Source organism: Anolis carolinensis, unplaced genomic scaffold, assembly GCF_035594765.1.
Source record: "Anolis carolinensis isolate JA03-04 unplaced genomic scaffold, rAnoCar3.1.pri scaffold_9, whole genome shotgun sequence".
NCBI lineage: Eukaryota > Metazoa > Chordata > Lepidosauria > Squamata > Dactyloidae > Anolis > Anolis carolinensis.
The window spans coordinates 28,032,828-28,047,223 of NW_026943820.1; the positions used below are offsets into that span (position 1 = coordinate 28,032,828).

Consider the following 14,396-nt stretch of genomic DNA (forward strand, 5'->3'; position numbering starts at 1 on the left):
TGGTAACTTCTAGATACATGTTCTGGAGCAATGCAATGGCTTGGAATAGTAGTAGTAGTAGTAGTAGTAGTAGTAGTAGTAGTAGCAGCAGCAATAATAATAAATAATTGTATCACTCCCAGCCGTTATATTGCTTCAAAACAATTTCCTCCTTTTCTTCTTCTTATTTCTCTTCCTCCTCCTCCTCTTCTTCTTCTTCTTCCTCCTCTACTTCTTCCTCTTCTTCCTCTTCTTGTTCTTCTTTCTCTTCCTCCTTCTCTTCTTCTTCTTCTTCTTCCTCTTCCTATTCCTTTTCTTCTTCTTATTCCCCTTCTTCTTCTTCTTCTTCCTCTTCCTCTTCCTCTTCTTCTTCTGTCACTCCCATCCATTATATTGCTCCAGAACCTATATCTAGAAGATAGTAAGTTGTTGTTGTTGTTGTTGTTGCCGCCATATAACTTGAAGCAGGGGCACAACATAGTTCAAAACACATCATCATACAGATATTCAGTGGAATGCACATCTTGAGACATATTTCTACAAAAAATGCCTATATGAAAACACGTGGAACAATTTTTTATATAATGGGTGTTCCTTTCTAAATAAGACAGTGTCGCATGATTTCGGAATAAATAAAAATCTCATGTATTTCCCATACTCTCTACAATGAAAACTGGGGAGAAGCCAGAGCAACGGGATTGTGAAGGGAGCCTCTCTTCCGAATCGTTCCTTCCTTTGGCCTTTACATTATATGTGGGAAGTTCAATGCAGCCTTTTTTAGATTGATACACAGCTGCTTTTTCCGCGAGGGCAAGAGGTAGAGCGCACTCTATATGGGGCCTGCAATGGAAACGTGAGCTCCCGACAATGATAGGACTTTGAGCCATTTCATTCCTCGTCTTTGTGGATTTGGAACAGAAGGGCCTCCCTTGCTTTGGGAGGGAGTCAGTGGCACAAAGAAAAGAAACCAGGGAGCAAAGCTGGTCCTTCTCTCAGGGCCAAATGGCACCTGATGTTACTCCCTCTTTGCGCCCTTGAGTTGCAAGGTTTGTCATTTGCAGATTTCGGACGTGGGAGGGTCAGGGCAAAGTGGGGATGAAGCAGAGGAAGTTGAGATGAAGGCCCCACAGTGGAGGGCAGCTGATTAGGTTTGCAGATAGGACCCAATTGGGAGGGAGAGTGACTATTCCAAAAAGACAGAATGTAAAGGGACCTCAATAGATGAGAGAGCGGATGGGCCAAAACTTAACACAATGAATGCTCAAAACGGAGAAATGTAGGATAACACTTCAGTAGAAAGTTACAGAATGGCTCGACAACAGAATCACTCGTGAAAAAGATCTAGGTGCTTTTGTGGACAGCAAGTTGAACATGAGCCAAGAGTGTGATGCAGCAGCTCAAAAAGCCAATGGGATTTTGGTCTGCATCCCAAGGAGGATAATATCCGGATCGAGGGAAGTCCTGGTGCCTCTCTCTCTGGAGGAGATCTTGCCTTTTACCTCCGCCTCTTGCCTTTTGTGCAGAGCCCGGGACTTCTTCTGCACTCTCTCCATAAGCCTGAACAGGACCAATCTGCAGGTTGGATCTTCTAATTGCCGGAGCTTGTCCAGACACATCGGAGCAAGGAGGAGATCCCTGCGTAGGGCTTTCTTTCTTTCTCTCTCTCGTTCTGGAGCTTCTCTCTCGTTCTCCCCTTTGCACGGAACGAGAGCAACACAGAGAAGCCGAGATGGGAAGAAGGCGATGACTAAGAAAGGTAGGGAACCAAATAGCGAGTGAGGAGCAGCCACAGAGAAGGGAGGAAATGGTATGTGAGAGTGGCAGAGAAGCATACTCTTCCTCTCTCCCAGAAGAATGGGATTGCACCGCTGGCATTGCCCTTGGTTTCTTTTGCTGTAAAGTGCATGTGTCAAACTCAAGGCCCGCGGGTCAAATCCAATGTTGCTGCAGTTAAAAGGGGGGCTCTGGGAAAGGAAGCCTTGGAGATTAAATGATTATATATTGAAAGACCAAAAAATTAAGGAAAAGATCAGGTTAGGAATACAAAACTACATTAAAGAGAATGGTAAGGAGGACATAGCAGAAAAGACAGTCTGGGATGCAGGAAAAGCTGTGATAAGAGGTTTATTAATCCAACAACATGCTAATTGGTGTAAAAGAAAAAACAATATGAAAGTACAGTTGCTTACCAAAATTAGAGATAAAGAAAAAGAATTAGAGAAGCCTAAGGTGGATAGTAGACATGTCCAAAAAATCGTTTTGAATCGTATATCGGAATTATTTCGGATTGTTCTCGCTTTTTGATACGCATTCCGAGACATTGTCTCACAGCGCAACCAGCAATGTAATTCGAACCATTGTTGGCCCATTCTCTAATTGTCTCTTAATGTTTTGTTAATTCCCCCCCCCCCCAAAATTTTTAAATATATTTTCAAAAATATTTTTTTTTGTCTTTTCAACCTACCTTGAATGGGAGCTTAGCTCAGCCTAACATGGCTGCCTCTCCCCGGCCAATCAGAAGCTTTCATGATGGACGCAAAGGTGGGGGCTAACGTCCACATGGAAGATTGCCATACAAGCCCGGTGTGTAGCGATTGCGCATGCGCGTCCGCCATTTTAGAAACATTTAGAATCATTACGAAATTTTGGAAATATCCGAAATTTTTGGGTGAAAAAATCGGAAATACTTTCCATATTGAAGTGCCAGCGCCCCCTACTTTAGAAACGAGAATTGAAACATTTTTTTTCATCGATTGGACATGCCTAGTGGATAGGAAAAATGTACAGCAAGAGTTAGCGAAAGCCCAACAGCAATATGAATTATTTTTAACAAATGAGTTAGAAAGAAAAATGATATACAATAGACATAATTTTTTGAAAAGGTGAATAAACCCGGTAGGCTCCTAGCATGGCAAGTGAAAGATCATAGGAAGAGACCACTAATTGCCAGGATAAGAAACAAAGGAGAGACTACTTCAAATATAAGAAAAATTCAAAAAATCTTTGAAGACTATTATAGAAACCTCTACAAAAACACGCGGACAGATACTAAAAAAATAGATCAGTATTTACCCAATCAAATGTTTTGCAGAGAAGCCTACAAAGCGGTGCATGTAGTGATTTACACACATAAACAAGGGGATTCTTGCAGTTTGGCCCCAGGACTTTCTGCAGCGGATTTCATTTAACACAGAAGAGTCACTGCTTGGGAATTAGCATTATCGCCTATGAATTTTTGAACAGCAGATTAATTGCACCATCGTGGCCTGAGATCTTGAAGCTTGACAAGCGGATAAAGCCCAGAAATAAATGCACCTAATAAAAATCCATCCACCAATAAAGGGAAAATGGGTTTGGAAGTAGTGCACTTGTGGTTCAAAGTGAAGCTTGCAAAGCTTGCAAAACTAAGCTTGGGCTGAAAGTTGCATAGTCAGTCAGATTCCGTTTTTTAAAGGAAGATGCAAAAAGTATGGGCTTTATAAACTATTGTTTTTATTATTACTATTATTGATGTTTTCCCAAAAGATACAATAAGGAACCAGGGAAGGGTAGGGATGTTAATGTTAGTAAATTAATGAATCTTAGCATATATATTTTTTGCAGTTTTCTCAATGACAAGAGTGTGTGTATATTGTTGCACTCCTAGGCTGCGTAGGCACCTCAAAACCACACTGGAGCCCCAGAATATAAGCAAGCAAGCTGTTTATTGAAGATTATATGCAAGCAAAAGCAAATCAAAGTTCAAAGTCAATAGAATGGGGTTAAATCCACAAGAACAAAGTACAGTAGAGTCTCGCTTATCCAACGTAAACGGGCCGGCAGAACGTTGGATAAGCGAATATGTTGGATAATAAGGAGAGATTAAGGAAAAGCCTATTAAACATCAAATTAGGTTATGATTTTACAAATTAAGCACCAAAACATTATGTTATACAACAAATTTGACAGAAAAAGTAGTTCAATACACAGTAATGCTATGTAGTAATTACTGTATTTACAAATTTAGCACCAAAATATCACGATGTATTGAAAACATTGACTACAAAAATGCGTTGGATAATCCAGAACGTTGGATAAGCGAGGCTTGGATAAGTGAGACTCTGCTGTACTTGAAAATCTTGAAGCCAGAATCCATAAAAGTCACTCAAAGAACACGGTCCAAACAGGATATCAAAGTCAGTCCCAAGAAAGGTATCAAGAATAGTCTAAACAAGATATCAAAGATTAATCCAAGGCATGAGTCAAACTGGAACACAGAAAGCCAAAGCTGGAATACAGGAACAAATCTCCAAGTTTAGTTCAAGGTACAAGGTTAATGCTGGAACAAAAGGCAAGGGTCTTGGCTGGAGCAGAAATCCACACTGCAAGGTGACTGGAACATTCAACTGGATCCACCAAAATCCCCATAAGCAAGAACAAGGCTGGCACTAGAATTAAGATACAAAGCTGCAGGAAATAAAATGGAATTCACAGGAGCACAAAGCATAGATATTCCTCTCTTGGTTAAGCAAAGTTACCACCTCTGACTCTGTCAGAGAAAGCAGCCCTTCTTATGGGAAATTCAAGGTCCCTTTCCGTGAGAAGTCTGCTCATTATTTCGTTGTTTACTTCTTCTGACATACTCTCTTTCTTTCCTCTGCTGAGTTACTGCCTTTCTTCTGTCAGGCTCATTAGCCTTATCCGTCTTATCAATTCTAGAATCCGAACTAGAATGTCCATCTGGCACCAGGAGATCCGACTTTGACTCCTTTGAGGAATGTGGTTCAAGCTGCCTGCTTGAAACCATTCTGTCTCTGGTCCCAGAATCCACTGGGACAATCTCTGGCTGCCTCTCAGGCCCAAACCCAGAGTCCTCTGAAAAGGCAGGTGCAGGGACAAGCACAGGCTGAACAGGCCCAACCTTAGGCTCACCTGACAGCTCAGATGGAGGCTGGGATACAACATATATGTATGTATGTGCGCATGTATATATGTGTATGTGTATATGTATATACATATACTAGCTGTGCCCGGCCACGCGTTGCTGTGGCAAAGTGGTGGTGGTATTGGTTAAAAATTGTTGTGTAATTTTTATTTGACGTTATTTGTATTTTTAAATTATTTTTATTGTAAGTTATCTTTTTATTTATTATATTTTATTATTTTCTTGTATTATTTTTAGTTATTTTCTGTTATTATAGTATTTTATTGTATTAATTTTTTAGTGTTTTTAATTATTTTTAGTGTTTTTTATTATTTTTTATTGGGTTGCTAGGAGACCAAGTTGGAGGAGCTTAGCCTTCTAACTGGCAGCAATTGGATAAAAGCAATCATTCCTCTAATTAGGACTTTATTTTTCTTTTCTTTTTGTTGTATCAACCTAGAGGCGTGGATGATGGGTTGTGTTGTCAAATTTCGAGGTTGGGGGGCCTGTAGTTTTGTCGTTTTATGGGTCGCCGTGATGCCATCACTCTTTTATATATATAGATGGCTGGAGTTACACTTAAAAATGTCCCTGTTCGAACTTCCATACAAATTCAACTTAAGAGCAAACCTACAGAACCTCTCTTGTTCGTAACTTAGGGACTGTCTGTACATGTCTATGCTGTGATCCTGTTGGTGTATGCCAGGGGTCCTCAAACTTTTAAAGCAAAGGGCCGGTCTACAATCCTTCAGACTGTTGAGGGGCCGAATTATCATTTGAAAAAAAATACGAACAAATTCCTATGCACACTGCACATGTCTTATTTGTACCATCTGCAGACATAACAACAACAATGAAAGAACAATACAATATTTAAAAATGAAAACAATCTTAACCAACATAAACCTATCAGGATTTCAATGGAAAGTATGGGCCAATAAGATAGTCAAGTTAATTAGGATTGTTGTTTGTAGTTGTTGTTGTGTGCCTTCAAGTCATTTCAGAATTTGGGTGAGCCTAAGTCTAAAATTAATTATTTATTTACTTACTACATTTATTTACTACATTTATGTCCTACCCTTCTTATCCTGAAGGGGACTCAGAGCAGCTGTATGTACATACAATATATTATATTATTAGCATAGAACAATATTAGCATTATACATTACTATATTGAACTATACCACTATATTGTAATATTATATGTAATATATAACATATAATTAATATTATTATATGGTATTATTATTAGCATTATATTGTATAACATTATAATATTTTTATCAATATGATATGTATATACAATATATTTTATTATTAAAACTGATATAAAAATGTATTATAAAACTGAGGGTGGGGGCCAGGTAAATGACTTTAGAGGGCCGCATTCGGCCCCTGGGCCTTAGTTTGGGGTCCCCTGGTGTATGCCAATGAAGGCTGTTGCTGTTGTTCTCCTGACCGGGCACTGCGAAATGTGGGAGGTGGTTTGGCGAAGGGACTGTGTTTCCGGTTGCGTACCATGGCCGTTGTGATGCTTTCTCCAATTGCGACGTCACGGGTTCTTCTGTCTGTGTCACTTTCTTCTCCTTTGGTGCTTTGTGGCCACAGGAATCCTGCGCGGTGTGGGCGAGGAACCCCTTCCGTCGCTGCAGTGGTATTGATCTCCGCGCTCTGTGCGGCCGTCATGCGCACATCCATTCGCTGCAGGTGGAGATGTGCCGTTTCTCCCCTTGTGCCCTTTTGCCATCTCTCTCTCTCTCTCCGGACATCACTGTGCTTGGGACGCTTTCTCTCTGTGCTCCTCCATATCCGATCAGAGACATCCAACCCAATTCCTTTGTGCCAGTGAACTGATGCTTGTCATTTCAACGCTAGGCTTTGTAGCCTCGTGGGTTCAATTACCTCGCCAAAGTGTCTCCAAATAATTGTTAATACAGGCAGTCCCCTAGTGACAAACATCCAACTTGCACAGCATTATTCCAGCATGTAGATACAGAACTATTATTATTATTATTATTATTATTATTATTATTATTATTACTAGCTGCGCCCGGCCACGCGTTGCTGTGGCGAAGTATGGTGGTATGGGAAATAGTCAAGATATTCTAGTTCAAAACAGATAAAATAATATTATAAATGGGTTATATAGCTGTGTGGAAGGGCCTTGAGTCTACACTGCCATATAATCCAGTTAAAATTAGAAAATCCGTATTTTATAGGCAGTGTGGAAGAGGCCTAAGTGAGGCCTAACTGCCTGTCCCCTGGGCTGAGTGAGTTGTTAGGAGACCACATAGGCTGAGCTCAGCCTTCTAACTGGCAGCAATTGGATAAAAACAATTATTCCTCTCCCTCTAATTAGGACTTTATTTTTCTTTTCTTTTTGTTGTATGAACGTAGAGGCCTGGATGAGCAGTTGTGCTGCCAAGTTTAGTGTTTCTGGGATGTGTCGTTTTGTTGTTTTGTCCTAGGCCGAAATTTCATTACCCTTTTATATATATAGATTGTATAGAGCAGGCCTGGGCAAACTTCGGCCCTCCCTCCACATGTTTTGGACTTCATTGTGGGAATTGAAGTCCAAAACTCCTGGAGGGCCAAAGTTTGGCTATGCCTAGTATAGAGTATAGATAAACATGTATACAGGCAGACTTACAAACAACTCCTAGTTAAGAACAGGATAAAACAACAGGAAGTGTGAGGAATCTAATATTATTATACTGTATTACATTGTATTATTATGTTATATATTAGTAATACATATATATATATACACACACACACACACACAGGCCGTCCCCAAGTTACAAACATCCGACTTGCAAACGACTCCTAGTTAAGAACAGGGCTGAGACAACAGGAAGTGAGAGGAATCTTATTTAATATTATTATACTGTATTACATTGTATTATTATGTTATATATTAGTAATACATATGTATACACACATACATACATACATACATACATACACACACAGAGGCCGTCCCCAAGTTACAAACATCCGACTTGCAAATTACTTCTTGTTAAGAACAGGGCTGAGACAATAGGAAGTGAGAGGAATCTTATCCTATATTTTATTAGTATTAGTATTTTTATAATCATATTGTATTGTATTGCATTACTATATTATATATTAGATATATATATACACACACATGCCATCCCTGGATTACAAACATCCGACTTGCAAACAACTAGTTAAGAACGGAGCTGAGACAACAGGAAGTGAGAGAAATCTGACCATTGGAAGAGAAATCCATTATTATCATTATAAACATGGGAAAAAGGGGTCTCCTCTGAATTTTGATCACCAATCCTTGTTTCCACAACAAGCCAAATTTACCAAAATCCAAGGGTCAGAAAGTGAGGTGGGATCTCCTGAACAGGAGTGGGGACAGCAAAGGAAACCCCACAGGGGTGTGAACCCTTCCTTATGGGATACAAGGCTTAGTTTAGTTCCATTTGGGGTTGTGTGAGCTTCTCAAAAAGAGCAGGCCTTGGCGGTTGTGTTTGCGAGGGGAGGGGGCTCGGCTTCCCAGCCTGCACTGCCTTCCATGGCCTTCCACGGCGTGTCCTGCTGGTGTTTCATCCCACGCTGCTCCCCTTCGATCCCATCTGTCCGCAGACCATCCTTCCTGACCCACTGATGCAAGGTCTTCTTCCCTTCCAGGGGCCGGGAGGGTCCTCAGTGGGGGCCGGTCCAGCTTGCGGGGGGTGCACCAGCTCCCGATGGTGCAGAGGCTGCTGGAGTCGCTGTCCCAGCTGCAGGAGGAGAAGCGGCAGCTGCAGGAAGAGCTGCTTGCGCTGCAAGAGAAGCTTTCGGAGGAAGAGGGCGGACAGGCCGCGCAGGTAGGGATCCACACTTCTCTTCTGTGCTTCTCAGACGGTGGGTCCTGACCCCAAATAGGGTCCTGAAATAAAACAAGCAACAGAAAACGTTTCCTGAATACCACCTAGTGGCTGTTTTAAGCATCGACGCTAATATCCTGTTTCCCCTAAAATAAGACATCCCCAGAAAATAAGACCTAGTAGAGGTTTTGCTGAATTGCTAAATATAAGGCCTCCCCCAAAAGTAAGACCTAGCAAAGTTTTTGTTTGGAAGCAGGCCCGCCAAACAGAACCCCAGAGCATGCAGGATCGGTAAATGTACGTACCATAGAGTGTTTTACATGGAAATAATGGTAATAACAAGAAATTCTTGATAGGATTTCACAGTTTGTCTGGTCATGCTGGTTTGTGATGACAACTACTGTACAGTATATAATGTTCATTTTTTTTGTTCAACAATAAATGTGAATTCTTCTTCATGGAAAAATAAGACATCCCCTGAAAATAAGACCTAGAGCATCTTTGGGAGCAAAAATTAATATAAGACACTGTCTTATTTTCACGGAAACACAGTAGGGTTTCTTTTTTTCTTTTTTTGCAATATGCAGCTTTTTGTCTACTTTAATGTACCTGCATTGTCTGAATTTTCAAACACGATGTTCCTGATTTGCAATGATATTGACATCGTCATTTTTCAAGGCTCAGAAAATGTGTGATTTTAATTAAGTATTTCAATAGGACTCGTGGTCCATTTACTTCCAATTCTTCTTTGAAAACAACCTGCAATAGATTGCATTTCTCAGACAACAATTTCCATTGAGCATCTAAAGAAACTAGATGGTTTTGATACAGCACTTTTTGTTTATCTCACTCCCTTGATTTTGCTCTGAATTTTTCCAATTTCTGGTTTAAACTTCTCATTTGGAAAGGCACATTTTCATTTTCCTCATATGTCTCCACATCATGAGCTTTATTCTGTTTTAACTGTTTTGTCTTAATGAGTTTATTTATCTGTTTGCATTTGTGCACTTTTTGTCACAGGATATGTTTCTTGAATGCCACCTAGTGACTGTTATAGTCATTGAGGCAAATAATATTTATCTGTTTATTAATCTGTTGGCAGTTGTGCAGTTATTTCTTTAAAGCACTGCCTCTTAAACTGGGGGTCCCAGCCCCAAATGGAGTCACAAAATACAACCGTCAGCAGGGAAAATTTCCTGAATGCCACCTAGTGACTGTTTTAGGCATTGACGCAAATGGTCTTATCTGTTTATTTATCTGTTTGCAGTTGTGCACTTTTTTCTTTAAGGCACTTCCTCTTAAACAGTGGGTTCTGACCCCAAATGAAATCCCGAAATAAAACTGGTAGCGGGGAAAGTTTTCCAAATGCCATCTAGTGGCTGTTTTAGACATTGACACCAATCAACCAGTGTGGCATTTGCAGGAGATGCTTCAGCTGTCCTTCACAAAAAAGGAAAATCAGCCTGTTTACAAGCTTTGCAAATGCTAACATCAGTAAATGTTTGATTTTTTTTAAAAATAACTATTTTATATATGTATTAACAGAGAAAAAGAAGGAGGGGAAAAGATACATACAGTCATTCCCCAAGTTACAAATGTCTAACTTACAAATGACTCCTAGTTAAGAACAGGGCTGAGACAACAAGAAATGAGGGGACTCATATTATTAGTATTATTGCATTATGTATATTAATACATTGTATTATATTATGTATTATTAGTGATATATATATATATATATATATATATATATATATATATATATATATATATATACACACACACACACACACACACACACACACATACACACACACACACATACATACACACACACACACACACACACACACTAGCTGTGCCTGGCCACGCGTTGCTGTGGCAAAGTGGTGGTGGTATTGGTTAAAAATTGTGTAATTTTTATTTGACGTTATTTGTATTTTTTTATAAATTTTATTGTAAGTTATCTTTTTATTATATTTTATTATTTTCTTGTATTATTTTTAGTTATTTTCTGTTATAGTATTTTATTGTATTAATTTTTTAGTGTTTTTAATTATTTTTTATTGGGTTGCTAGGAGACCAAGTTGGAGGAGCTTAGCCTTCTAACTGGCAGCAATTGGATAAAAGCAATTATTCCTCTCTCTCTAATTAGGATTTTATTTTTCTTTTCTTTTTGTTGTATCAACCTAGAGGCGTGGATGATGGGTTGTGTTGTCAAATTTAGAGGTTGGGAGGCCTGTAGTTTTGTTGTTTTGTGGGTCGTCGTGATGCCATCACTCTTTTATATATATAGATACATATATATATATATTCTATTTCAATTTATTTTCCTGTCTTGGCAGACGGAGAGCCTAAAGGGCCAGCTCCGTGAGCAAGCGCAGGAAATGAACAGGCTCCATTCCGTGTTGGTGAGTCACCTGATATGCCTTTGAATGCCTTTGAATGGATCTGGGGCATGTTACGAGTTCTTGAAATCCTCTTTATGTCAATTAACAATTTTGCATTTGGAAACGGCAGGTAGGGTTTGAGGCTCATGGTGCTTGAGCCCAGCCAGTGTTAACTATGAATTTCAAACTGAATGACTTGTGTTTGCTATATTTTAATATTTATTTGGGGTATTTTAATATATGTGCTGCTTGCACAGAAATATGTATTAATATGTGTATTTTATAGAATAATTACACTGTGTAACAAAATTTGGAAAACTGTTCCTGGTTTGAAAGTGTTATCTCTTGTTTAATTGTGCAGCCCTTACATTGCAAGTCGTTGTTCTACTCGGGAAACATTGTTTTTGTGGCTGAGGGTAGTAGTATTATTTCCTTCAGTCTAGGCACTTTGTTAGTAATTTTTCTTAATGAAAATATGGCATTTTTAGCCTTTCAGTGTGCAGGTAAACAAAATCTACTTTTCCCATGTACTCATCATAGAACAAATTAGGAAATGACATTTATAACGCAGGAACAAAAATTGTGTTCCATAGTGTTATGATCATGAGGTGTTTTTTAACTATGTTGTGACTTGCCATGAGGAGAGGTGGGTAAGAAATAAGAAAATAAGCATAATAATGTTCAAAGGCCACTTAATATTATTGTTATTATTATCATTATTATCATCATTGTATATACATATAATATTGATAATATTATATTGTAATGCAATATAATACTAATACAATATAATTAATTATATATTATATGTTACATGTAATATTACTAATAATATTACAATATATTGCTATAGTACTATATAGTAATTTAATGCCGGTATTGTGCTGTGCTAGTAATATAATATTGTAAGTAAATTTAATTTGTAAGCCGCTCTGAGTCTCCTTCGGGGTGAGAAGGGCGGGATATAAATGTAGTAAATAAATAAATAATAGAAATTTAGTAATTTAATGCCAGTATTGTGCTATGCTAGTAATATAATATTGTAAGTAAATTTAATTTGTAAGCCGCTCTGAGTCCCCTTCGGGGTGAGAAGGGCGGGATATAAATGTAGCAAATAAATAAATAAATAAATAATATAGTAATTTAGTAATTTAATGCCAGTATTGTGCTATGCTAGTAATATAATATTGTAAGTAAATTTAATTTGTAAGCCGCTCTGAGTCCCCTTTGGGGTGAGAAGGGCGGGATATAAATGTAGTAAATAAATAAATAATAAATAAATAGTAATTGAATAATTTAATGCCAGTATTGTACTATGCTAGTAATATAATATTGTAAGTAAATTTAATTTGTAAGCCGCTCTGAGTCCCCTTCAGGGTGAGAAGGGCGGGATATAAATGTAGTAAATAAATAAATAAATAATAAATAATTATTATTAAGTGGCTTTTTCATAACTCTTGCAATGTCGTAAGTCCTCCAGGGCAACTGTAGTCAAATTCTGGTGTACGATGATGGTAGAGAACTTGGAGCGATGTTCTTTTAGGTTAGAAAGCTGTGTTTTTCCTCCCTGCCAAAACTGTATTTTCCCCACTTTCACGGTGGTCCTGTGCCCTTAATACCATCTTATGTCAAGGTTTGACGGTACAGGAAATAATACTTCAACCCAATTGCCTGTATCATCAATACATTCGTATAAGAATAGCAATGCCCTACATAATGCAAAAGAGCCATTGCCCAAATTAGAAGAGTGCTGATGCCAAGGGGAGGACAGAGGAAAACAGATCGTTATAAAACAGTAATTAATTCTCTCGCTGGCATAGCCGGCCTTCCTTAATCAATTCATCTCCTTTATTGGGAGTCTGTCCCTGGGGAAGCCACACATTCTTTTCTCCTTATGACTGAGGGATTTGTGCTTGAGACTTGTGTCTGAGATCTTCAGAAGATACTCCGCCTTATGCTAAGCTTTGCTCCACAATGCAGTTCACTTGCTGCTCAGGTGGCAGCTCCTAAATAGAGACAGTGCGTCAGTTTATTTCAGGAGTTCCCAAACTAAGGCCCGGGGGCCGGATGCGGCGCTCCAAGGTCATTTACCTGGCCCCCGCCCTCAGTTTTATAATATAATATTTTTATATCAGTTTTAATAATATAATATATTGTATATACATATAATATTGATAATAATCTTACGTTATACAATATAATACTAATAGTAATACCATATAATAATATTAATTGTATGTTATATATTACATATTATATAATAGTATAGTGGTATAGTTCAATACAGTAATATATAATGCTAATATTGTGTTATGCTAATACTATAATATATTGTATGTCCATACAGCTGCTCTGAGTCCCCTTCGGGGTGAGAAGGGTGGGATATAAATGTAGTAAATAAATGCAGTAAAGAAATAATTAATTTTAGACTTGGGCTCGGCCAAAGTCTGACATGACTTGAAGGCACACAACAACAACAACAACAACAACAATCCTAATTAACCTGACTATCTCATTGGCCAGTAGCAGGCCCACACTTTCCATTGAAATCCTAATAGGTTTATGTTGGTTAAAATTGTTTTCATTTTTAAATATTGTATTGTTCTTTCGTTGTTGATGTTGTTGCACTACAAATAAGACATGTGCAGTATGCATAGGAATTTGTTTGTATTTTATTTTCAAATGATAATTCGGCCCCTCAACAGTCTGAAGGATTGTGGACCGGCCCTCTGCTTCAAAAGTTTGGGGACCCCTGGTTTATTTAAATAGGGCATTGACTTTTTCAATTAAGTCCAATCAAAAGGATACTATAAACATGAATGTGACATCAAGATATGAAAGGAGGAAACAATTATTCAGTGGATTACAGTTTTAGGAGCTCTTTAATCTGATTAAAATTTGCAAGCATGAGGGAACTTGTCTGTTGGATCTGGGCTGATCCAAGGATCCAATCCATAATGATGATGATTTTTACAGAGGGCTGGTGACTATATACAGTAGAGTCTCACTAATCCAAGCCTCGCTTATCCAAGCCTCTGGATTATCCAAGCCATTTTTGTAGTCAATGTTTTTAATATATCGTGATATTTTGGTGCTAAATTCGTAAATACAGTAATTATAACATAGCATTACTGTGTATTGAACTACTTTTTCTGTCAAATTTGTTGTATAACATGAAGTGTTGGTGTTTAATTTGTAAAATCATAACCTAATTTGATGTTTAATAGGCTTTTCCTTAATCCCTCCTTGTTATCCAAGATATTCGCTTATCCAAGCTTC

The 14,396-nt window shown here is 38.3% G+C and overlaps 1 protein-coding gene across 10 annotated transcripts in view; it reads left to right on the forward strand.

The window, feature by feature from the left end:
- The window catches only part of kifc3 (kinesin family member C3), a 61,748-nt gene that overhangs the window by 23,828 nt on the left and 23,524 nt on the right, over window positions 1-14,396 (forward strand). For 5 of the 10 annotated variants that reach the window (XM_062961971.1, XM_062961968.1, XM_062961967.1 and 2 more), the window contains 3 exons: window positions 6,491-6,536; window positions 8,549-8,727; window positions 11,073-11,138. In XM_062961971.1, the coding sequence (XP_062818041.1) occupies window positions 6,491-6,536; window positions 8,549-8,727; window positions 11,073-11,138 (291 nt within the window). Of the gene's footprint in view, window positions 1-5,238; window positions 6,590-8,548; window positions 8,728-11,072; window positions 11,139-14,396 lie in introns of those variants that run through there. The other 5 variants (XM_062961972.1, XM_062961973.1, XM_062961978.1 and 2 more) reach the window with 3 other exon arrangements.